This window comes from Scatophagus argus, chromosome 8 (assembly GCF_020382885.2).
Source record: "Scatophagus argus isolate fScaArg1 chromosome 8, fScaArg1.pri, whole genome shotgun sequence".
Taxonomy (NCBI): Eukaryota; Metazoa; Chordata; class Actinopteri; family Scatophagidae; genus Scatophagus; species Scatophagus argus.
The window spans coordinates 4,989,978-5,013,813 of NC_058500.1; the positions used below are offsets into that span (position 1 = coordinate 4,989,978).

Here is a 23,836-nt window from a genome sequence, read left to right on the forward strand (position 1 = left end):
CCTGTTTAACCGTTTTTCCACTTGACATGCAGTGTGTTTTCTGCTTGCAGGCTGCTGTTCATTTATTCCCTGTTTACATTGTAATGTATGCGCGTGGCTAACAGAGCGACAGCAGTTGTACGCTGGAATTCTATAGATGAATACAGAAAATGCACAGTTTCAGAAATTCAGATCTAAATTAACTCGACATTTCATCCAGATACCCACACGTAGTTATGGAATTCTACTAGTGTTCATTTGAATTTAGATATTTAAGCAAATTAATAGTAGTGCAATACGTTTTATTATCATAAAACATTGAATATTTTGTAAGGATAGGTAGGGAGATAAGAAACGAACCAATCAAAAGCTGGTGTTTTACGTCATGACGTCCCCACCCGCTTGCGTATCGACGACACAGAAGTGTAGGATGTAGCACAGGACGTGGCTAGCGAGCTACTAGTTACTGTAGGACGTCCGAAAATACACAAATACCGTGATTAAGATCTGTTTTAATACATGTTCAAGTAAGTATATCAGACAGTAATAATGTTTTCTTCGAATGTGCCTTATTGTAAACAGCCATTTGTCTGTGTAGTTTGACCAGACTGAGGTCTGTCTGTTTAGCTGGATGGCTAATATCCAAAGGAAACCAACGGTATCGTAGACGCTACCAGCGCTAACCAGTTAGTGTTAGCCACATTTAATTCCTGAGTAGAATGCTATACTGACATCTGAACGCAAGCATTGGGTAATTTATTCATGGTGACCCCAGTCATCCCATTACTAACCCTGATGCACGGCGTTTTGGTGTGATGTTGACAGCGTAGTAGGATTTAACACGTAGCTAGCGTTAGCATGGAGAGTTAGCTTGTTTTCAGGACATGAGTGCGATGGGAGGTAGATCTGTAAATCGCCTACAGACCGGTATGTGCTGCTTTAACCGAAATTAGGTCAACTACCAGTCAGCTGGGGCGACAGGATGCTCTCCCTACATGTTGGAGCTCGGCTGGTGCATTTTCACATATCGAAGATAATGCTTAAAAACCACATAACGGATTAGGGACGTCGCCTTTGGGTTCTCGGATGTGAATGGTATATGGTTGTGTGCTCAGATCTCTTGAGTCATTGTGATTTTATAATGATTTAAGGATAATGCAAAATATGTTTATTAAACAGCAATATTACAAGTTTATAGAGACATCCTCAAGAGTGTAGTTTGTGTCTGATTATGACGAGGAGGGTTTCGAAAATCACTGATTTCTCGGCCATTTAAATATCTCTTTAAATAAGCTGCACTGATGCTGTATTTCTCATACGGGGTCATATTACATAGCATAACTTGGCTCGATGTAGTCATTAACTACCCAGTGGTCTTCTGAAAATGAAATAACTAGAGTGAATAATCATCTTTGCAGGAAGGGTCTGTGTCTCTTTCACCAGACAGATTATTTCAGCCAGATATGATGCATCAGTGCCACATCAAGAGCTGAATGGAAGCATTTGAGGCCTTTTGTGAGTGAGGTAGGCTGAAAGTATTTGTATGTATGTGTGAAATATCTACAGCCATATATTGATGCATTTGATTTGTCTGAACAGCTCGTTTTCTCGGTTGTTTGTTGCTCAGGAGGTTGTGGGTCCCAGTAATGTACCATGGGGTACGACGTGACGAGGTTCCAAGGGGAGGTGGATGAAGACCTGCTGTGCCCTATATGTAGTGGAGTCCTCGAAGAACCAGTACAGGCAAGTCTCTGTCTGAAAGATTACCCACCCTTAACTATATCAATGTTTTTTACATTTTTTGGACTCCGTATGCTTATTCTCATTTTAGGCTCCACACTGCGAGCATGCCTTCTGCAATGCTTGTATAACACAGTGGTTTGCGCAACAGCAGATCTGCCCAGTTGACCGCACTGTAGTAACGCTAGCTCACCTCCGCCCTGTTCCCCGCATCATGCGCAACATGCTGTCCAAGCTTCAGATCAGCTGTGATAATGCTGGTTTTGGCTGTACAGCCACGCTGCGGCTGGACCAGCTGCAGTCACACCTCAAGGACTGTGAGCACAACCCCAAAAGGCCTGTCAACTGTGAGGACGGATGTGGGTGAGTGCCTTCCATTTGGCAGAGAATGTGCGCTGCCCATTAGAACCAGTGCCTAAGTTCACAGGTGTCAAGTGACGTGTCCCTAATCAGAACACAACAAATAACCAAAATTAATAATAATAATCACCATTAAATATTTCTGCTCTCAGGTATTTATATTTATGATTTGCAAAAATGTATGTTCCGTTCTCTGTGTGATATGGTATTAAACCCTCTGTTTTGTCTCTTGCAGGCTTGAGATGCCCAAAGATGAGCTGCCCAACCATAACTGCATCAAACACTTGCGGAGCGTCGTCCAGCAACAACAGACAAAGATTTCAGAGCTGGAGAAAACTGTGGCAGAGCATAAACACCAGTTGGGAGAACAAGTAAGAACATTTACCTGTTCGTTGTGAGCCTAGGCCTGAATAAAGTTGTTTACAAATGCCTGTGGAACAGGTTTAGAAATTGCCAAGGGCATATTTCCTTTTATCTATTTATTTATTTTCCTTTTATTTACAATTTTATGGGTTTTTTTCTTCTTTTTTTTTTTTAACTGAAAAGTTACCATAACTCACTTTAATTTAGTTGCTAAAACACGTTTGAGGATCTGAGTTCATTCCATATCAAAACATTTGAGTACAGACAAATTATGAGAATTATGTTGTTGAATGTTTGCCTGGCAGAATGATATGTCTTTGTGGTACAGGATTGCCATGCATACGTGTCTCCTTATATGCTTTGTGATTTGCGTATGTCCTGTTTGTGTTCTGTATTCTGTACTGCATTGTTTCTGTGATATACGTGTTTTGTTTGAAGAGTGGTATTGATTAGTTAAAGTGGATAAAATCTTTATTGTAATGTGTCGCGTCATATTTAAATTTGCTTTTTAATTTTTAGCACCTCAGTTGAATACAATCAAGTATTTAAAGTCTAATTCTTCGTGTGTTGTTTTACATATATGCAGCCATAATTCACTGATATGAGAGTTTTATCATGATGCAGTTGAAGAAGAGGAAGGAGGATATTTATATATAAAATTAAGATGGAGCCCTACAAGGCACTGCTGTTACAATATATGAATATATATACGCCTAATAACTAGACCAGAATCTGATAAAGCTGGTAACAACATATCTTACATCCTGATTCATCGGGCTTTTATAAATATGAACTCCTGTTTAGCTTCAAGAGATTTTGTGAAATCACAAGATGCTTTTAATTTCCAGAAACGGGACATTCAGCTGCTAAAAGCCTACATGAGAGCAATCCGCAGTGCTAACCCTAACCTGCAAAACCTCGAGGAGAGCATCGAGTACAATGAGATCTTGGAGTAAGTGAAATTTAATCTTCTCTAATATCTGCTTTGTCAGGAGGCTGCATTTCGGTCCCTAATTTCCGTGTGGTTTTCACTTTATCTTACCTTCAGGTGGGTGAACTCCATGCAGCCTGCCAGAGTGACACGCTGGGGTGGTATGATCTCCACTCCTGACGCCGTGCTCCAGGCAGTCATTAAACGCTCCCTCATCGACAGCGGCTGTCCTCTCTCAATTGTGAACGACCTGATCGAGAACGCCCATGAGCGTAACTGGCCGCAGGGACTGGCCACGCTGGAGACACGGCAGATGAACAGGCGCTACTATGAGAACTACGTTGCCAAGCGTATCCCTGGCAAGCAAGCAGTGGTGGTGATGGCCTGTGAGAATCAGCATATGGGGGAGGATATGATCCTGGAGCCCGGCCTGGTCATGATCTTTGCGCACGGAGTGGAGGAAATCTTATAACTATACAGCTAGCTGAGCTGATCCAGAGACAAGTGGGGACGTTTTGCTTGGGGGTTTGCTGTGACGAGTAAGTTTTCACTCCTCACTGGAGTGAAACCTTCTAAATACATCTGGCTAATTTAAAATAAAATCTTTATAGAGCCTCACTCCTAAGCTTGATACCTATGCCTTAAAGTAAGGACAAGTATATTGCGAACCTGTCAAATAGAAACTTAATCTGACTGATATCTAAGATGAAAGGTGAGATGTGATGTTTACAAGGTTTGTATTTGGTGCATTATATGATCTGATTGTTCTGATCCATGTCCTAATATAGTAATAAGCTTGAACCCCCATTTAATGTCCTCAGTTGTATAAATGCTTGTAAATACAAATACTATATTGAATTATAAATGTCATTCTCTTATTCCTCTCACTGTAATTAGATTGTGACTTTTGTTTTATCTGCGTTCTGTTTTGTCAGCCTGTGTTACTGTCTGCAGGGACGCTGACTCGGAAGATTTTTCGCGCGCTTGCTTTAGTATTTAGTTTCCTGTGAATATTTCACAAGACATTGTGCTTCTCAGTTTAGATTGTCTAAACCTTTTGTGCCATTTGTTTTATTTATTGTGTTGCCTTTTACACAAACATGCTTGAAGATGTTACCATTTGATGTATGGAAATCTGCCTTTTTCAGTGCATTTGAAGTTTATTGCAGGAAGAATATTGATTTTGTGTTTTCTTTGTTGCCTGAGTTGTATATAGTATAGTCTGAATGTTGGGCCCAGTTGGGTCCAAAGTGTTTAAATCTGGGGTTTAACATTTGGGATTGAACTATGTATAACAAGTTTTATTTGACAAATCATAATGGCTCACTTGATATGTCTTTTTCTGATCATTGAAACATAAATATCAGTCTTCTCAATCTTCACAATTTGCAAACATCTGTTCACTGACATTTCACTAAAAACTGTAGCTAGGAGATTGTAAAAATACATGTAAAGTCAGTTTTGGCTTTGGCGAGGTAAAATGTTTCACCGTTAGTCACTTATTGCTGTAATAAGACAAACAAGACTTCAGACATCCACCACACAAGCCCACAGTGCAGTAAACAGCTGAGTTTGGATTGTGCCCTTTATTATTTTCCCTGTTAATGTTTTTATTTGTTTGTGTCTTTGTCCATGTACTGTGTTGTACAGACAAGAAAGTAATAAAAAATGTCAAACTTCATCCCAAAAGAATGTACTTTCTCATTGGGATAGCATGATTTTATATTTAGCGTTTTAATTAGGAAAAAAAAAATGCAGTTCCTTATTTTACCACACCATGTCATCAGAGATCTGCAGGGTGGTACACTTCTTAAGGGCACATCGGCTTAATACATTTTGTAAAAACTTTAGTCTAGAAAAAAATAATTGCAGCTTTTATGAAACCAGGGCAGCAGGGAGGAGATGTGGGATGGGAAATGTCGCTCATCCAGGTTATGAAAATGTAGAGGAAAGTTTAACCGCAGTACTCTGAGGGAGGAAGGTCTGACTGCTCTGACCTGACTCACCCTCATTTTCTCTGTCTAACTCAGACACCCACATGCTTTCCATGTCTGTTATCCTCTCTTTGCCAGCCTCGTCTTCATTGTGGAGCCTAATCCCTCACCATTGTGGTCACTGGAATGTGAAATCATGTGCTTTACCAAATACTGTGGCTCTGTTATTGCCCACACACTTTATAACCTGACGAGGTTGGTTGCTACAAGCTAAGCAAGATGCTATGTATACGTCAGAATATGTTTTAGTGGTCTTAAAACCTTTTTGTAAGCAACACAGTTGTTTACAATGTGTGGCACAATTATGTATAAAGTGGTGGAGGAAGTATTCAGATCCATTAGATGAAAGTAGCACCAAATGTACAGCACAAATACTTGAGGTCTTCCTGTGGTGAAGGAAGTATTTGGCTCACTTAGTAAAAAACACTCCTTTAGAAGTAACAATCCTGCACTGAATATGTTATTATGCAAAATATTTTGGCATACTTACAGTATCAAAAGGAAAACTACTAAACGGAAGAATATGGGTCACTAGTATAGTTAATCATTAATGTGCAATTGCCATTTTACTCTTGTCCAGGTGGAATTTATTTTAAATTCTCCCTAGAATATATATATATATACATATATACGTATATATATATATATACGTATATATGGGGGCGGCTTGTGATAGGAGGGTCACCGGTTCAATTCCCCCACCGGACGGGCAGGAAAAATTTGGGTGTGGTGGAGTGATTAATGCGAAAAATGCTCCCACCCCTCCATTAGCCGGCTGATGTGGCTGATGTGCCCTTGAGCAAGGCACTTAACCCTCCAATATGCTCCCCGGACGCTTGATGCTGCCCACTGCTCCTGTGTGTGTTTCACTGCATGTAATTTGCCGGGTGTTGCATGTGTGTGTTCAACTAAGGATGGGTCAAATGCAGAAGATGAATTCAGTGTGTGTATGTAAAAATATATATACTGTCAATGAAGCTGATCCTTCTTCTTCTAAATCTTCTTTTAGTTGAATGTTTGAATTTCACTGAGAAGGATTATACGTGTGTGGAGTTTGACACTAGAAGTCTCTTTTCACATTCATCTGTTGAAGTGTCAAGTCTCTTTGTACTGATAGAAAGTCCAATTTCAAGAGGCGGAGCCTACGAGCATGATTTGTGACATCACAAATAGTGTGGCGGTCGATCCTGGTTCGATATTCAGCTCACACAAATGTGATGTGGAAACTTGATCCCTGCAGTGCACACACACCAAGGACGGACTTTACAGTTAAGTAAAGTAAAGGCCACTTTTGCTCAGCACCTTTAATGAGAGAGGAGGGTAGGTAGCTTGAACATAGCTTTTATGACACATTAGCAGTTGTCTCCGGGGTGAAAACATGAAAACCATTAAATTAACAATTTAACTTCGCTGAATGGACAGCTACTGCTTCTCCTCCTATAAGATTTTATTGATATTAAAGTTTATTTTTCAATAAGCTGTGTAGCATAGTGTAGTGGTGTCATATTTTATTAGCATGTGGCAAATTAGCCTAGCATGACTAGCCTAGCATGTATGATATAAGTGGATGAACTTATGGTTTTATACATGTTATGTATAATACAGTCGTGTACAAACTAATTCTTTTTTTTTTTAAACTGATTTACTTAAGCTATAACTTAGCTGTCATTTCACCAAATAGGCCTAACATGTCACTTTAAGGCTCGGTGTGATCAATGTTAGCGGCGCTGCTGCTACAGCTAATAGGCTGTCTAAAGCATTACTCACAAACAAAAAGCCACCGATATAGTGTGTATTACATTGCTTGCTTTTAGGAGAGCACAGTGATATTTCTCCCCGTTACAGCTGCATTATAACTTCGCAGATGGATGCACGCCGGTGTGACGGGCGTGCTGACAGAGAGGGGGCAGAGCCGCCGAGGCGGTGCTTGACAGGAGAGATCCGCACCCACAGTCTGTGCTCTGCACTTCGCCGCTTCCACACCGCCGTGCTGCTCCCTCGCCGCAAAGTTAACGGCCACTTTGCTTCGCAGCTGAAAGCAGGATTTCGACCGGCTGCTGACGTGCATCGCGACGATTTTCACTGAAAACCAACAACGGAGCGGCTACGGAAAGGTAAACGACTGTCTAACACAAACAAGTCCGGACTCTGCGTATTAATAAATGAACTTTGAGTGCAGCTCTGAGGTGCAGATAAACGACAGTCAAACACGGAGCGATAATTTTAGCATGTTGTTTGTGCTGTCGAGTATTTAACGGCGGTGCATCTGGAAGTGGACGCCTTCCAGCGCTCTGTTTGTTTTGTTTTTTGAAGAGAAAGTCGTGTGTTAATAACAGAGTAATTCAGTCAGTCGAACAACAACCAGCAGGGCAGACCCACTGCAATTCATTCACCGTCCGCTGCCTTCTTCTTAAACCTCATAACCATGCATTATTTCAGTTCCCTTTGCAGTGCCGTGGCTGTTAATGTCAGACTTCTTAGGTTACCCACGGGACAGCCCTCCTCTTATTATGTTTAGAAAATTGAGCAATTCATCTGTCAGAGTTGAAAGAACATTCAGGGCCGTTTGGTGTATTTCACTGAGAATCTGCTGCAAAGAACCCCACTGTGTTTTATTTATTTTTATTAACATATGTTACAGCTTCAATTTATCTGAGTGACCCCCCCCCATCTGAGATGGCAGGATTTGGTGCCATGCCAGCAGGGACAGTGAAACTTTAAACAAAACTGACATAAAACACCACGCAGGGTTTTTCACCGTGTTTTTATCTTTTCTGAAACTGCTGCTGTGTCGTCTTCTTCTTTCTTTCTTTCTTTCTTTCTTTTTGTATTTTTTTTTTTACCCGAAGCCCCACTTCCACTGTCATTTGACTGCAATGCAACTGCAATGTTCAAGCCCTCACGCTGACTGGAATAAAACTAAAGCTACAGGAAAGTCTTGACTCTTAGTCAGGTCTGTGTTGTTGTTTTTTTTCGTTTTTTGCCTAAGCTGCTTTATTTGCAGGCGGCACTTTTGTGGCGTAGCCGAGTGCTCATTCGGGAGCAGGTTATTTCAAAGCGGGGCAGCCTCAGTGGTGTTCATCTGTTTGTAGCTGCAGGAGAGTTTTCATGCACAGGCAATCAATACTGTTGTCAGGTCAGTTGTCCCGTTGTTAATGTTTACATCAGAAGACAGAGGCTGTAAATAGACTAGAACTGAGCCTGTTTTGCGATGTGTGTTTTCTGATTATAAATGTTAGCACTTGCTCTGTATTGTAGATCAGAGAACTGGAATAAATGCCATTTTTTTAACAGGTGATTTCGCTTCTCTGAACTTGCTTCTCTGATTTCGCTTCAAGTTGAATCCTCTCTTTGGCCTTCACTTCCTTCATTATGTCATCACCCTGCGTCTGCTTGAATGGTTTATTCACGGCTATGATTTTTCACATTTTTAGCTTTCACAAAAGTCAGTATTTTATTATCACATCATAGACGTGATTAGAATTTGCTTTGGTGCAGCTGAAGTCTCAAACGCTGTAACTTATTGCATCACGCCGTCCTCTTAGCGAGGCTCAGCCATGCATATTTAGAAGGTGATTCACCTGTGTAATCAAATGTATTTTAGTTCTTTCTGAAGATACCGAATCCCTCATTTACTGACAGAATACTACATGATTTGCATTTCTGATTGAATCATTGAAAAATGCGACATTTAATGTTTCATTTTCAGTTGTAGATAAATCTGTGGGCGAACCAGTCGAGACTCCCTGAAACGTGCAAGCACATATACGAAAGAAATGAGGTTGTTTGTTTCACAAGTCTGGGCAGGTTTGAATTTTTTTTCTTCTGCAATGGTGCTGTGCTTTTCTACAAGGCTGCCTCCACAAAAATTGCTATTATGTAAGTCACATTCAAGTCTGAACTCTGAGTGATGGGCAGTCCTCACTTTGATGCCGGGGAGAGCGAGCAAAGCCTCGCCTACATTTTCCAAGAGATCTGTGATTCATGCTGTGGTGAATGTCTTTTGGTTTTCTGCCTTTTTTTTTTGTCTCATTTTCAGTCCATGTTTGTTGTGTTCTCGTATCTCTGCTAACTGGCACCTGCTGCAGTTTGCCATACAACAGCAGACCAGGAGATGCTCAGCTACGATCTGGCCATTAATTTAGACCCTCCTTTTTTTGCACGATTTCAGTTTCATTCAGTTGATAGTCTTACACCATGTTTAGTATTGCAACATGTCAGCACACTATACATGACAATACAGTGTGTTCTGTACTGAACATACAAACATATAAAACAACCAGAGGAAGTAGTGGTTACAGACTGCAGCTCTAGAAATACATAAATGTGAAGAAGTGACTTTTTCTCTGATAGGTCCACTAAGTAAGTCAAATATTACTGCTGGTTTGTGACTTATGGCTGAGCCTGCAAAGTGACCCCTTGAGCAAACAGTCCATTTATAGTAAGGAGTATTCCCCTGTTCACGCAATGAGTCACAGTAGCATCTACATGTAGAATGTAATTTAGAGCCCTGCCTCTGGTTTTAAAAGCCAAATGAGGTTCATTGTGTGGGAGGAGGTGGAGCTGCAGGGGGAAGACTCTCAGCTACTGACTGGGCTCCCCCCTACCCTGAGCCGGCTGCCTCCCCCTCTGTCTGTGCCTCCCCCTACCTGTTAGTCACCCGTGGCAGCGCTCTGACGGAGAGCAGCTGATGGAGGGAAACACTTTCCATAGCAACCAAGCATGTCCGTCCTCCCTCTTCTGTTAACCTTATGCAATCAGCATGTACTTTAGTGAAGAGAACTGTTGTAGTTTCGGGAGCAAAACAAAAGCCCAACGTTAGATTTAGACTTCACTCTCTGTTCAGAGAACCTACGCAGTGTTTTCCAACCACAGAATGACAGAGTTAGTGGCTTGCACCTTGCAAGTGTTGCAAAACAGCAGATTTCCTTGACACAAGGCGTGGGCGATATGACAGCTTGCACAAACAGTGGCCTGCATGGAAAAAGGTCATCCCCGAGTGTACCTTGAAATCATTCTCGTAAAGAGCGTGCTGCGTGGTTGTTGACGCATCGAGACAATAAGCATGCGCAATTAATCGCATGGCATGTGTGAAGGAAAATTCCAACTGAACCGTCCACTCCAAGCTTTCCAGTTATTTCACTGTGTGAATTTTTATAAAGCTGATTTTTTTGGGTGTTTTTCAGTTGGGCAAAGTAAAGGCTCGTGTCGCGCTCTAAACAGACGGTTTTTCAGAGGTTTACGGGGGAGTAGATGTCTCTTTCACGAGCTGTTGCTACTTGAAGAACCACTTTAACATTTAAATAGTTCTTTACCTCCTTTAAAAAAACACTAGCGGTCCCACATATGCCCAGGTGGCTGAAGCTCTCGTGCACTGCGGCTCAGAACACGTGCTGCATCATTTATACTGTACTGATTATATGCACCAACATTTTGCTCAAATGGAATTATACTTTGGACTGTAAGTCAGGATGAATGATGGCTCCTGGTGGCCTAGATTTAAATCTTTCTAATGTCTACTCAACAGGGTCTTTAGCACATAAATATTTTTATAAAGCAAAGTAAACAGTTCCCTCATAAAACATCAACCATTTGTAATTGAGAGTCAGACTAGAAGCAGTTACTCACATGGTCTTTAATAAGTTTTAACAAGCCTCAGACATTCCTCAAACCTCCTGAAATATTTACACTTGCTCCAATAAGCTCATTTAGACGGAGTCATAGATGTTTTTTCCAAACATCGTCCCATGTGTGTCGAGAAACTGACTGGGTATATTAATAAAATATTCTCCTAAGTGCAGGGAATGCCTGTCCCTGTCCTCCATGTTCTGACTGGACCTGATTCCCACTCTGCATCATCCATGCAAATCATTATCTAATCAGGAAGTGAGGGATCAGATTACTCAGTTAGGCCTGAGATCTCGCTGAACCAGACACTGATGATGATGACACTCAGTTGGTGAGGACACGAAATAGACACGATGCTGCACATGACATCACGCTGCTTTGGAAGGAATAAAAACAGGAAAGGAAACACAACACACAGGCGACATCCAAAGCGAGACGTGTGTTTTATGCCTATTTTTGGTTTATTTATTTAAGAGACAGTGTTTGAAGATGGAATCAGGAGCGTATTTTTAGAATAATCAGGTGGTCAGCAGCAGATGGCTTTTCATGATTCCTTCAGGTTTCACTTTGTATAAACAGAACTGCGAGGCAAAGCTGCTGACCTTTTTAAGGAATTAAGTGAGGACAGTGGGAACCTTTCAGAGAGTCCAAAGACAGCAAATGGATCCAAATCACGTGTAAAGAGTGGGTGTTATTCCAGATTATCATTCATGTACTGTCACTTCTCTGATTTGCTGTTCAGTGCAGGCAGCCGTCAGTAATACATGCACTCTGATGTGTGAACACACCTGTGGACAAGTGTGAGCAACACATTTACAGTGTCGTCCTATCCACGAGCCCGGACTGAAAATCACCACCGTTTTCTGTTTGCTTTGGTTTTGTATTTGTGTGATCGATGATGAAATGGTGTTGTTCGGTGTATTTATACTTTTGCATTTTTAGCTCCTTCCCCTTGTATTTCATCAATCAAGCTGTTAAATGTGGAATTAACAGAATTTCTCCTGGATATTTAAGTGCTCATCGTTACTACAGATTGTTCTCCAAGGCATGCTGTAGGGTTCCTCATTCTGAATGTACCTTTCCTTTCCGTCGCCATTCGTTTTTGTGCAGCACTGAAATCAATTAGCAAGTGATTAAACTTTCGTGACTTGTGCGCTGAGTAGCGAAAAGACTCTTAAAGAGTGGTTATTGTTTTCGAAGATCCATTATTTTTGGATTGTAATGCAAGTGAAGTGCAGATTGATTCTCCTCTGCATTAATACTAATGTGACTGATACTAATGCAGTTCGCTGTGATGGATTACACAACTCAGATGAATTTCAGGATGAATACAGTTTAAAACATCTGAAACTACAGTATGTAATGGTAAAATATTCTGCAGTTTTATTGGCTAAATTGTGCAAAGACACTACAACTCTTTTTGTGGTGGACTGTTTTTCTTCATCTTGTTTGTTTGCTTTTTTATTTGTTTGTTTTAGTGACAAGACGGTGGAGCTGTTATGGTTACCTTTGGCTCGTTTATCATCTGTTTAACTATCAGTGGGCTCATAATTTTCAAAATAAACATCGTGCTTCATCGAAGGAGACTTGAAACTAGTGACTGAGGACATAAACCCATTAGGAAACAGTTTACTGAGGTAATAAACCAAGTGAGAAGTAGGATTGTTTTCTCATAAGTTAACATACAGTTGGCTTCGTTTTTGCAACCAGTGAAACTGACTCAGTAATGTCAGTTACACAGTAATATGTATGTAAAGTTTACTAACATTAGTCAACATTAGCCTAATTAGTGCCTAATTTGTAAATAAAAAAAAAGAAAAAAATGAAAAATAAAGAAAGGGATGCATTAATGAATCAGAAAAGCATGCGTGCTGTTTCCTGTAACAGGAAAGATCCCCTTTCTTGGTTAACATAAGTACTTAACATATTGATTATCAACTGCATTAGACATTCTATAAATACTCGATTGATCTATTCCTATATTTCTTTGTTAACATTTTATTAGCATGCATCCGCAACAGCAACATTAAAACGGATGTCAGAATGGCAAATACCCCCACCTGCCCCATTAACTTGTTCCTCCCCTTTCTTCAATGAATAATGAACAATACATTTGTTTGGTCATTCCTCATTGGGGAATCTCCTTCTATTAAGTTTTTAACAGCATATTTGCTTCTGATGTTGACGTGTTCATTACAAAACCCAACAGGTTTTCATTCAGACTTAATGCGTCTCACTTAGAACAACGTGGTCAGTGATAACCTTGATAACAGCCTGCTTTTCTGTGTCAGATTGAAATTTCAACACCACTTTCAGCCTTGTTTGACATTTAGCGCTCTTCCTTTTGTTTGGCGGGGAGGTCCCTTGGCAGACAGATTTTTTTTACCTCTACACAATATTTTATTGTTTATCTCTGCATTTTATTTTACTTCCTTGTACTCTTTTGTGCTGAACAAAACCAGACAATCCTTACATATGGTTTTTCATAAATCAGACATGGACCAGTGAGTGTGTGGAAAGAGACAAAGGGTCATGGGTAGCTTTAACCTCACGTAATTTCAAAAAGACTTTTGACCCAGTTTTGAAAGGTTAATCACATGATGTGAGAGATGTAAACTAAATACAACACATTGTACAAGTTTAGCAATGTAGCTCCATTTTAGAGCATCATACAAAGAGAAACCGGTGCTTATATATAAAAGACTATTATAATAATTCATTGTGTTAACCAGAAGAGAAAAACATATTCTCATATGTTAACTCTGCGGATGTTCTGCACGGTTCTAAATATTCTCCTGCCGTCTCTCACTTGCTTTAGCTTCACTCAGACTTGTTAAGTGTAATTCTCCCTGTCTACAATCAGGGCTGGATTTGTACAGTATGAGATGGAAGATGCTATCTTTTGCTTGCAGCCATGCTTTTATGTTTTACAAAGAGGCAGGCTACTGTGCACCCACCTTCTCTTTTCTCTCCGTCTATGTCTCACTGTTTTCTCTCGCCTGTGCACAGGCAGGCAGTTAGTGCAGAAGCAGGCATCATGTCCACCCCCACAAACCCAGAGGTGAAGGAACTGAGCCCCGTCGACTTTATCCAGCTACAGCAGTACATTGAATGTGAGTACAGACAGGCGGGCGGGCGGGCTGGCAGGCAGCTTTCTCAGTGCTTAACACCCCCCCTCCACTTCCACTTCCACCCACACACACTCATTTACACTCGCTCATGGTTTCTCATATCTAGAGGAGGTAGCAGTCTGCCACAGTATGTTTTTATCACAAATAAAACATGCATATCTTTTGTTTTCTTCCAGACAAATCTATCCTTAATCATATGTGCACTTGATATTTCTGAAACGTGGAGTAATATGTGAACCCTCACATGTGTGTCCCTGTGTAACCTGTGTGTTTTTGCCTCCAGACTGCAGCTTGAAGGTGAAAGACGTGCTGAGGGAATTTGATGCAGATGGCAGTCTGGCCCGGCACAGACACGGAGAGGTGAGGGGACAACGTGTCCTGCTGTTCCCCATCAGGTCCACTCTCCCAGAACTCACCCACAGTGATGCCAGCCATGAGGCACCAAACTGAACCGAATCATAGATCTCAATGGCGCAATTTAGTGAGAAAATAACATTTGATGTATGTATAATTGTCAGCTATTAATTGTCCTACGCTGATTAATTAGATTCAGATCCATCGATCATGTTGACTAAGCTGTCCATGAGAAATATCTTCAGTGCACTCAAGCGAGGTTGCAAATGTAAATTACCTCCTTAGTTTTGCCCACGCATGCAAGGCCTTGCAAAACAGTGTGCTGGCTGCCCTCATGCAGTGTAAACTCAAATGTGATTGAAAAAGATCTTTCCAGTACTGTACATCAGTGGCTGACACCGCCAGGCAATTTGTGCAGGGAACAAGTGCCATAACGTCTAATGGATAATTTGGTTGCATACAGTTTAATGACAAATTTGAGGGAAATGTTGTTTGTTTAATGGGAGAAAATACAAATACTGCCATAACGTAGTGGTTAATGGCTCTTAAAGTTCACAGAGTAATTTGTTATAAATGTTGCTGTGTGCAGAATAATGATGCAGTTTCCTTAGCATCACTCTCGTTTGCCCTTTTTCTTTTCTTTTTGTGATCTGGAAGTCTTACAGTGACATTATTTATTACTGGGGCAGGTCTGCAGGGTATCAACCAGGGAAATGGAATAATGTCAACAAGAAATGGGTTTGTGGTTCACCATTATCTAGAGACTATTGGTTGTTAGCCCTGCAGCGTATTACCATGTGAGAAAGACAGATACCAGGCCACACAGATGGACTGAAATCTTTAATCAGGAGCTTTATTTTTAAAGGGCATTGTCAAGTGAAAACCTCCGACTACCCCTTTATCTATCCATCAGTGTTGTTGTTTTCTGAAGCATTGAAGCATTATTGTTTGTGAGAAACATCTTGGGCTGTTGAAAGCCTCTCTGCCCACACCAGATCACTCACATGGCTCTGGAGCTCTCAGTGAGGTTGTTCTATTAAGGGGACAAATGTTGGAGACAACATTTTCTCACAGTGGAAACAATTTGATCTCGATCCTCCCTCTTACTTTTAGAAGAGATGAATTTGACAAAATGCAGAAGTTAACATGCACAGCACACACACACACACACACACACACACACAAGGTTAAAACATGTAATTTTACTTGTCACAAAACCACCATAAACATTTTCTCTTCCATTCATCTTTGTTTTTCCCAGTGCATCAATGAAGAAGGCTTTCGTCTCTTCCTGAAGACTTATTTGGAAGTGGAGGACATCCCTGTGGATCTTTGCCAGCGACTCTTTCGCTCCTTCCAAAACTCTGAACCCACCCAGGAAGACAGTGCCAGTGAGATTACACACCACATATTAACACAACTCACTGCCTCCGCACTACTTAGCAGCAGGCCCTTATCAATTTACGCCATGGCCTATTTGGCATGAAGTCATTCATCACCACATGCCTGTGAGGTGCCGTTTGTACAGAAATGGTGACTAGACTGTTCACAACCACCCCTGTCTCTCCTCCATCTCTCCTGTAGAGGAGGTCTTTCTGAAGGATGTTTCATGTTACTTCTCTCTGCTGGAGGACGGTCAGCCCAGGGACAAGCTCGAGTGTGAGTCCTTAGTTTCTTTTACGCACAAAGTAATAAAGTTTTGACTTGATCCAGCACTTCCACTTTCATTTCCCCTCTCTCTTCAGTCGCTTTCAAGCTGTATGACAGAGATGGCAACGGAGTCCTTGACAGCTCTGTAAGTTGTTGAGAAAATCATTTTGGTTCTAGAAAAGCAAAAGAAAAAATGCAGTTTAGTTGTGGATCCTGCTTATTCAGTTCAAGGTTGAATACCACCTTGATCACATTTAATCTAAAGCACTGCATCATATCAGCCACACCACTCTAAAGCCTTTTTTTTACTTCTCAAACAGGAAGTGGATAGGATTATTGCTCAGATGATGCACGCTGCAGAATACCTCGGATGGGATGTGTCAGAGCTGAGGCCAGTAAGTCCTAGAACTCTGACATGAAAAGTCTGTCAAACAAAATAGTTTGTACATGCAATATTCTACTGCAGGGGACCCCAACCCCCAGGCCGTGGCCCGGTACCGGTCCGTGGGTCATTTGGTATCGGGTCGCATAGAACGAATAAGTAACTTGCGTTGTTTCCATTTTATTGATTATCTGAGTCTGGACGATGTTTTATTTTGAAAAATGACCAGATTCTCACCGTTACATCCGTCTATGACTCACTCTTGACTCATGTCAAGACGCTTGTCTTGGTCTGATATTAAACCGGTCCATGGGGACTGCTGTTCTACCGTGCAGATAGATTCATTTGTTTGCGCAATAAATCTATTACCTCATCACATACAGTATATGGAAACACTTGTTACTCATTTGCTAGGCTTCGTAAAATAATAACCCTTTCTGTTTCTTTGAGATCAACAAATTCCCATGCATGAGTTGTTTCAGAAAACAAATGACCTTTTCAGTGATGCATGTGTTGATTGGATAATAATAATAAAATGTCAATTCGCTCAGGTTCTGAAGGAGATGATGACAGCAATTGATGCTGACAGCAGCGGCACGGTGTCCTTGGACGAGTGGGTGGAAGGAGGCATGAACAACGTTCCCTTGCTGGTCTTGCTGGGTCTGAAGGTGCTTTTAAAGCAGAATGCCCCTCTATTATATGTTGTAAAATCCGAGTCTCGGATGCATTTCATTTTTACAGCAGGTATCTCACAAATTGGTAAAGCCTACTTTTACTGCTCTTGTGAAACCCTGGCCTTGCGTGCCTCTCTGTCCTTCACACACACACACCCCCCCACCCCCGTCTGTAAGGCCTTTTTGTCGACTCAGTGTTAAAGGGTGTGGTAATGTCATCTCCTCTCATGCAAGCTCTGCACCGTCAGAGTGCTTTAGTGTTTTCCATTTACTCTGCACAATCTGTGCCCACATTAAACAAAGAGCTTTCATGAAATGGCTATCTGAAGTCTGCTGTGCTACACTTGACTGAAAAATTGAATCATTTTAATATGGGGCGTATACGTAAAAATGTTTGTCTCACATCAAGATTAGATCACTTTTTGTAATGGGTGTTGTTTAATATATTGCCAGGAGTGTAAAAGCTACGTACTTTTAGTCTGTGTGTCTGCCTGATGAAAAGCCATGAACTGGACTCTGTCACTGGGTTTGGCCTCTACAACAATGTTAGGGACTTCCCCCTCAGGCTATTTCTAGCACCAGTGGACATTTGAAGCCTGGGGTGCATGAATTCAGCCCCCTCACTGTTGCTATGTTCTGCTCCCTGGGCTGCCTGCTTTACCTCGTGCAGTAAGTGATAGGCTGATGCATCATGTCAGAAAAAAATGGTGTAATCTGCATAAGAGCGGCGGTCTCTCTGTAAACAGATTGAGAGAAGCCCTATAATCTTGTGTTTGAGATTATAGTCCATGAATATCCAGGGTGCTACAATGTATGTCATAAGTGAGTTTGAAAAGCAGCTGTGAAATGCACGTCTTTCCCACAGTGTAAGGGTTTGTGTAGTTTGAACCAATTTGTTTAAGTTTGCACATGTTCTTCTCTTTTTTGCTTTGTTATCCTTCAATGATTTCTGCTGCAACAACCAGATGACCCAAAAGGACGGTCAGCACCTTTGGAGGATGAAACATTTCAACAAGCCTGTTTACTGCAACGTTTGTCAGAGCATGCTGCTCGGTCTGAGGAAGCAGGGCCTGTGCTGCACCTGTGAGTACCTGAACTCACCAGAAGAGGGCGACACCACAGAGACATTGATCATCTGTCATGCTTGAATCTGACAGTATGATTTAATGTAAACATCATATGACACCTGGGTTATGTGTTCTGTTGTGCAGGTTGCAGATACACGGTGCATGGCCGCTGCGCTAACAGGAACCCGGCTCCCTGCACCAGGACGTATGTGAAGTCAAAAAAAGAAACGGGGGTATGCCAATGTCTCCACGACAACATTTACAGCGACTCTCAGTCTACATTAGTCATTATCCTGAGTGTGTGTCTGAGTGCTCTTGTGTGGACATTAAAATGTTTATCTCACATTTCAGGTTCCAGCGCACGACTGGGTGAGTGGGAACTGCGACTCTAGGAAGTGTGATAAATGCCAGAAGAAGATCAAGAGCCTCCAAGGCTTAACGGGCAAACACTGCGTGTGGTGCCACACGATCGTGAGTGTGATTTTAGTGTGTCACTGATTTCTGGGAATAAGCCGCTATGCAGTTCGTGAGCAGTGAGGAGAAAATGTGTATTTGGGCTCTAATAGCCTAATTGTAGGCTATAATGTGTTGGCTTCAGATTCAGTCTGGAGAGGCTTTCTTCGCTGTTCTGTCTCTTTCCATTTTTTGCAGTCAGCTGTCATCACTCCTCTGCTGGGAGTTTATGTAATGTGTCTGTTTTTGTGTGGTTTTTTTTTGTACAGCGTCATGATGAATGTGCAGACCAAGAGCCAACAGAGTGTACCTGTGGGCTGCTCAGAGACCATATCCTGCCTCCATGGGCAATATATCCTGTTATAAAGGTACAGAAATATCCTCTGGCACATCTCAAGTCTCATGTACAGTGCAAACAGTGCCTGTCACAGCAACGCAGAACATAACATCCACCCAGGGCTGGATGTTGTTGATAAGCCCTTCCTCACCTGTGTGGCATTTTGACTGAGAGATTGTACAGATTTTTCTTTTGCATTTTTTTCATGTTTATTCACACTGTGCCTCTGTTTTGGTCCCTTAAGGAGAGACCAAACAATGTGAAGAATGGCAGCTCAGGCACAACAGATGACAGTGAGCTCAATACTACTCCTGATGGACAAGTGCTCCAGGTATTATTCTCCCAAACAAGCCCTTTTATCAGTCCTGAATATTTACAGAACGGGCCATAAGTACATCGATCAGTGTGTGTGTGTGTGTGTTTCTTTCCATCTGTTCAGTAAGATTTGAATATCATTCAACAGATCAGCCCTGTGCCAAACACCCATCCTCTGCTCGTGTTTGTCAACCCTAAAAGTGGCGGCAAGCAGGGAGAAAGGTGAGTGTCAAGAGGAAGAAGATTATGAGGAAGTAGGTGTCTAATATGTGCATGTTGTTTAGCCTGGTTTTATGTGTTTCAGAGTCCTGCATAAATTTCAGTATTTACTGAATCCACGGCAGGTATACAACCTTTCAAATGGTGGACCTGGACCAGGGTGAGTAACTGACACAACAGATTACAGTCGGTGTGAAATGGAACTAGATTTTATTAACACTTACACCTTAATGTGTCTCAGAGTCCTGAATACTGTGTCATGTGCTGCTGCTATGTTTCCCATCCTCCTCCTTTCAGATTGAGCTTCTTCAGAAATCTGCAGGATTACAGGATCCTGGTGTGCGGGGGAGACGGAACGGTTGGCTGGATTTTAGATGCAATAGGTGAGATTGTGTTATTAAGCACTCTAAAAGGCACGCGTCAGTTTCCACGCTCTGAGCATCTGGTGAAAATTGTGACACACGTCCGTTTTCCTTCTCTTGCGATCAGACAAAGCCAATCTGCTGGTACAGCCACCTGTCGCAGTGCTTCCTCTGGGCACAGGAAATGACCTTGCACGATGTCTGCGATGGGGAGGAGGTGAGAAATGAACTGGAGCATTTCCTTACAGCTGAAGTAGTTTGCTGTGTGTGTTTGTTTGTATGTGCTTCAGCAAAAGAGAAGTCCTCCACTCACTTTGTTCTGTTATTTGTGTGCATGAAGGCACTGAGTCACCTTGGGGTTCGTGTTTGCTGCCTTTTTGAAGGTTATGATGGTGAGGATCTGAGTCGTATTCTGAAAGACATCGAGGGCAGCTCTCGGGTGCTGATGGACCGCTGGAGTGTGCAGGTCATCACGGATGAGAATCAGGAGAAAGGCGACCCGGTGCCTTATGAAATCATCAACAACTATTTTTCCATCGGCGTTGTAAGTGTCTCAGAAACATATCACACAGGACGGAGTGTTTATTTTTCAGTTTTATGTTTTGGTCGTTTGGTTCATTGTGTGTGTGTTGACAGGATGCCTCCATTGCCCACCGCTTTCACACAATGAGGGAGAAACATCCCCAGAAATTCAACAGCAGGTACCACACATACCACACATCATCAGCAAACAGCAAATCCCCACTCACGGTAATAGCAAACAGTAAAGTTTTAAAATGCTCTGCTGTTCAGTAGCAGAGCAGAGCTGCTTGTCGTCAGTTTTACTTTTATTTTTCCTGTTTCCAGTAACGGATTTTTGAAAGTCGAAAAAAAAAAAACGAATGCAGGTGGCGACAGCAGATGTGTGGCAGAGCCGTCTGTGCTGAAAGCAGAAAATGTTCTGTGAAAATGAAATATCATTTAAACCTGCAAAAACACGCACCGTTTTGTGACTGCAGAATGAAGAACAAGCTGTGGTATTTCGAATTTGCCACTTCAGAAACCATCTCTGCTTCCTGCAAGAAACTGAGCGAAAGTCTAACAATCGAGGTGAGAACCCAGCATCAGCTTTACCTGCACTGCGAGTTTGGATTTGGTATTTTGTCTTTGAAACTGTTTCTGTAGTGTGAAAAAAACTGTTAGCACAAGCAGACAGCGCACTGATGCTTTACGCTGTCTCTGACACCTGTTTCCTCTTCAGTGCTGCGGTACTCCACTGGATCTCAGCAGCCTGTCTTTAGAGGGGATTGCCGTCCTAAACATTCCCAGCATGCACGGTGGCTCCAACCTATGGGGTGAGACCAAAAAAGGGGACGCCAAGGGACTAACGAGTCAGGAAGAGCCGGAGGTGATCATTGACCCAGAAACCCTCAAAGTGACCTCCCAAGGTATTTTATCTTGTCCTCAACTCTGGTAAATAGTGACTTTAGACCAGAGTGCATGTGAGATGATCAGATATCCAAACAATGATCACATGCTATTGTGTAATTTAAAAAGGTTCACTTGTAGTGATGAACTCTACACTTCCCTTCAGCCATATGAAGCCTTTTAACTTCTTCCAGCTCATTGTTTTTGTTTTACAGATCACAAACTACACCCTCACCTATTAAAAATAAATCTATTGAATGCCGCCTGTCCAGCAACAAAACAGAGCAGAAGTCTGTGTGAATATTGGACTCACATTAGTCAGATGGATGCAAACAGGACCCATAATAAATGCTTATGTTGCCCTGCGCCTGCTGGGTGTGTAAATAAGCATCCGTTTGCTAAAATGCTTGCCTAAACAACTTTATAAGCTGATAATATTATTAGATGTTTTCTGCTTCATCTGCTGCTCTCTGGTCAAGTCAAAGGCTCTCATTGGCCAGATCTGACGAGACCACATGAGGCCACATGAGGGCAGCAGAAACAAGTTGCAAACACAACACTGACGTTTCAGACACGGAGAAACATTAGCGTTCACTAGTAGTCATGTTTGTGTCCACCTCGCTAATATTCACTCTTTTAGCTTTGTTTTTGGTCTCCACCAACTCCTGAGGGAAATATCCAGTTCTGCTGCCAATTGCTCTAAATGTTCAGCAGCTTGTCTGTTTGGCTTTTGGTGCTGGGCAGGAATTGTTCAGTGGGCTTATCGGCGATTGGAAACAATGTTCGCTCTGCCATAGTCATGACATCCCGCAGCTTTTAAAAAATATTTACACTTTGCCGCATTCTTGCCAGATCTCAGTGACCGTCGATTAGAGGTGGTCGGCCTCGAAGGAGCCATGGAGATGGGACAGATATACACGGGCCTCAAGAGCGCCGTGAGGCTCGCGAAGACATCACAAATCACCATCAGGTGAGAAACAGCCTCACAGACATGTTGGGTCTTGTCAGGCTTTGGGCTCTGGAGAATGGCTTGTAGTTGACTTTGATCACCAGCTAAGGATGATACTTAGCTGGCTCTTTATATAACAATAATTACCTGTGCTGGCTTTCCTTTTGGTATTCTAATTACACATTAGGGCCATTGATTTTGCTACCTGATGCACTGTTGATCCCCCTCTACTTTACCCCCAGGACAAAGAAAGCATTACCAATGCAGATAGATGGAGAGCCATGGATGCAGCCTCCCTGCACGGTAAATACAGCACATATGCAGGTTCTCTCAGCAATAAAATGAGTGGACGTGTTTTGATTCGATTATATTGTAATTTACTGGAGATCTCTCGTTTTATGTTTCCCTTTCAGATTCACATCACACATAAGAATCAAGCCAGTATGTTGATGGCTCCACAGGCCAAATCATCTGGCTTCTTCAACTACAAATAAAACTGCTAGCCGTTTATTGTACATAGAGGACTGACACTTTTATGCATGTATGAATTCAAACTGTATGGTGAGATATGTTTGCATCGTGGCAAAAATGATTTAGACCAAATTTACTCTGCGTTTTTATGAATACTCAACACTCTCGTTGCCTCTGTCTCAATGCTTCACAGTTAGTGGGTTTGTTGCTCTGTAGGAACTTAAAGCCAGGTTAAAGTAAAGTGACTATCATGCTAAAAGAAGAATATTCAGCTTCATGTGCCTTTTAAAATCTGTTCTCCGTGATTATGGCTTAAGTAGAGGACATGCAGAGCGCTGTGTAGGCATGCAGTTTGGACATAAACCATTTGCGTAGTATCGCTGCTTTATCGTGGCTGTAAAGATGCTGTGAAAGCCAGATGTGCACTCGTCAATTTGGAACCAAAAGAGAGGAAGGACAGATGAGATTACATTTCAGAATGTGGATGAAGTTATTTGATATTTTTTTCATGTATTTCAGGAGATACTTGAAAGCATTTTGGGGAACAGTAGTGGTACAATCATTGCCATAAGGGCTGCATATTGATCCAGCCAGCCTATTCTGCTGTTCAGGTCTGTGTGTGTGTGTGTGTGTGTGTGTGTATGTGTATGTGTGTGGGTGCGCGAGCGTGTGTGAGGGCAGAAAGTCTTTTGCTGTACTCGTTTAGTGCAGAAAGATGACAGATATTCACTTCTAACTTATGAGTTGAGATGAATTTGATTTGAAATGATCCGTTCAGACCAGTTCAGACAAATGTAGTTCTTATTTAAATGCTTTATCAGTCATATCAATTCTGTGTATCTTGAAGATGTTAATGTAATATGCCTGAAATAATACACTGTGTAAAGATTTTAATAAATCATCTGGACTTCAGTGTTGGGTATAATTTCTTATACTTTCTTCTTCTTAACATATAGATAAACTTGTCCATTATGAGGTAGGTTATTTTTTTCCACCACAAGGGGGTGCCATTCACTTTTTAGTCCTTCGTCACAAAATGATCACTTCCACTGACTCAAAATAATTATTTT

The 23,836-nt window shown here is 41.8% G+C and overlaps 2 protein-coding genes across 2 annotated transcripts; both read left to right on the forward strand.

The window, feature by feature from the left end:
* Positions 1-352: 352 nt before the first annotated feature.
* rnf41 (ring finger protein 41) lies at positions 353-5,054 on the forward strand. Its single transcript, XM_046395731.1, has 7 exons — positions 353-506; positions 1,398-1,503; positions 1,607-1,722; positions 1,811-2,082; positions 2,315-2,450; positions 3,291-3,394; positions 3,491-5,054. The coding sequence occupies exons 3-7, from the start codon at positions 1,633-1,635 to the stop codon at positions 3,843-3,845; spliced, it is 957 nt and encodes a 318-aa protein (XP_046251687.1). The 5' UTR covers positions 353-506; positions 1,398-1,503; positions 1,607-1,632; the 3' UTR covers positions 3,846-5,054.
* Positions 5,055-7,259: 2,205 nt separating this feature from the next.
* On the forward strand, positions 7,260-23,678 carry dgkaa (diacylglycerol kinase, alpha a). The gene is made up of 24 exons (XM_046396277.1): positions 7,260-7,481; positions 14,005-14,108; positions 14,410-14,486; positions 15,742-15,871; positions 16,065-16,139; positions 16,226-16,275; positions 16,451-16,525; positions 17,064-17,180; positions 18,152-18,269; positions 18,398-18,486; positions 18,605-18,724; positions 18,976-19,074; positions 19,288-19,374; positions 19,507-19,580; positions 19,663-19,737; positions 19,875-19,960; positions 20,067-20,156; positions 20,323-20,483; positions 20,576-20,640; positions 20,938-21,028; positions 21,180-21,366; positions 22,199-22,316; positions 22,538-22,598; positions 22,709-23,678. The coding sequence occupies exons 2-24, from the start codon at positions 14,033-14,035 to the stop codon at positions 22,787-22,789; spliced, it is 2,202 nt and encodes a 733-aa protein (XP_046252233.1). The 5' UTR covers positions 7,260-7,481; positions 14,005-14,032; the 3' UTR covers positions 22,790-23,678.
* The last annotated feature ends 158 nt before the right edge of the window (positions 23,679-23,836 follow it).

Coding starts and splice junctions, on each gene's coding strand:
- rnf41 (XM_046395731.1), top strand. CDS start 1,633: ATGGGGTACGACGTGACGAGGTTCCAAGGGGAGGTGGATGAAGACCTG. Junction 2,083..2,314: donor AACTGTGAGGACGGATGTGG/GTGAGTGCCTTC, acceptor TGTCTCTTGCAG/GCTTGAGATGCCCAAAGATG. Junction 2,451..3,290: donor AACACCAGTTGGGAGAACAA/GTAAGAACATTT, acceptor TTTAATTTCCAG/AAACGGGACATTCAGCTGCT.
- dgkaa (XM_046396277.1), top strand. CDS start 14,033: ATGTCCACCCCCACAAACCCAGAGGTGAAGGAACTGAGCCCCGTCGAC. Junction 16,526..17,063: donor ATGTGTCAGAGCTGAGGCCA/GTAAGTCCTAGA, acceptor CAATTCGCTCAG/GTTCTGAAGGAGATGATGAC. Junction 19,961..20,066: donor CTGGATTTTAGATGCAATAG/GTGAGATTGTGT, acceptor TCTTGCGATCAG/ACAAAGCCAATCTGCTGGTA.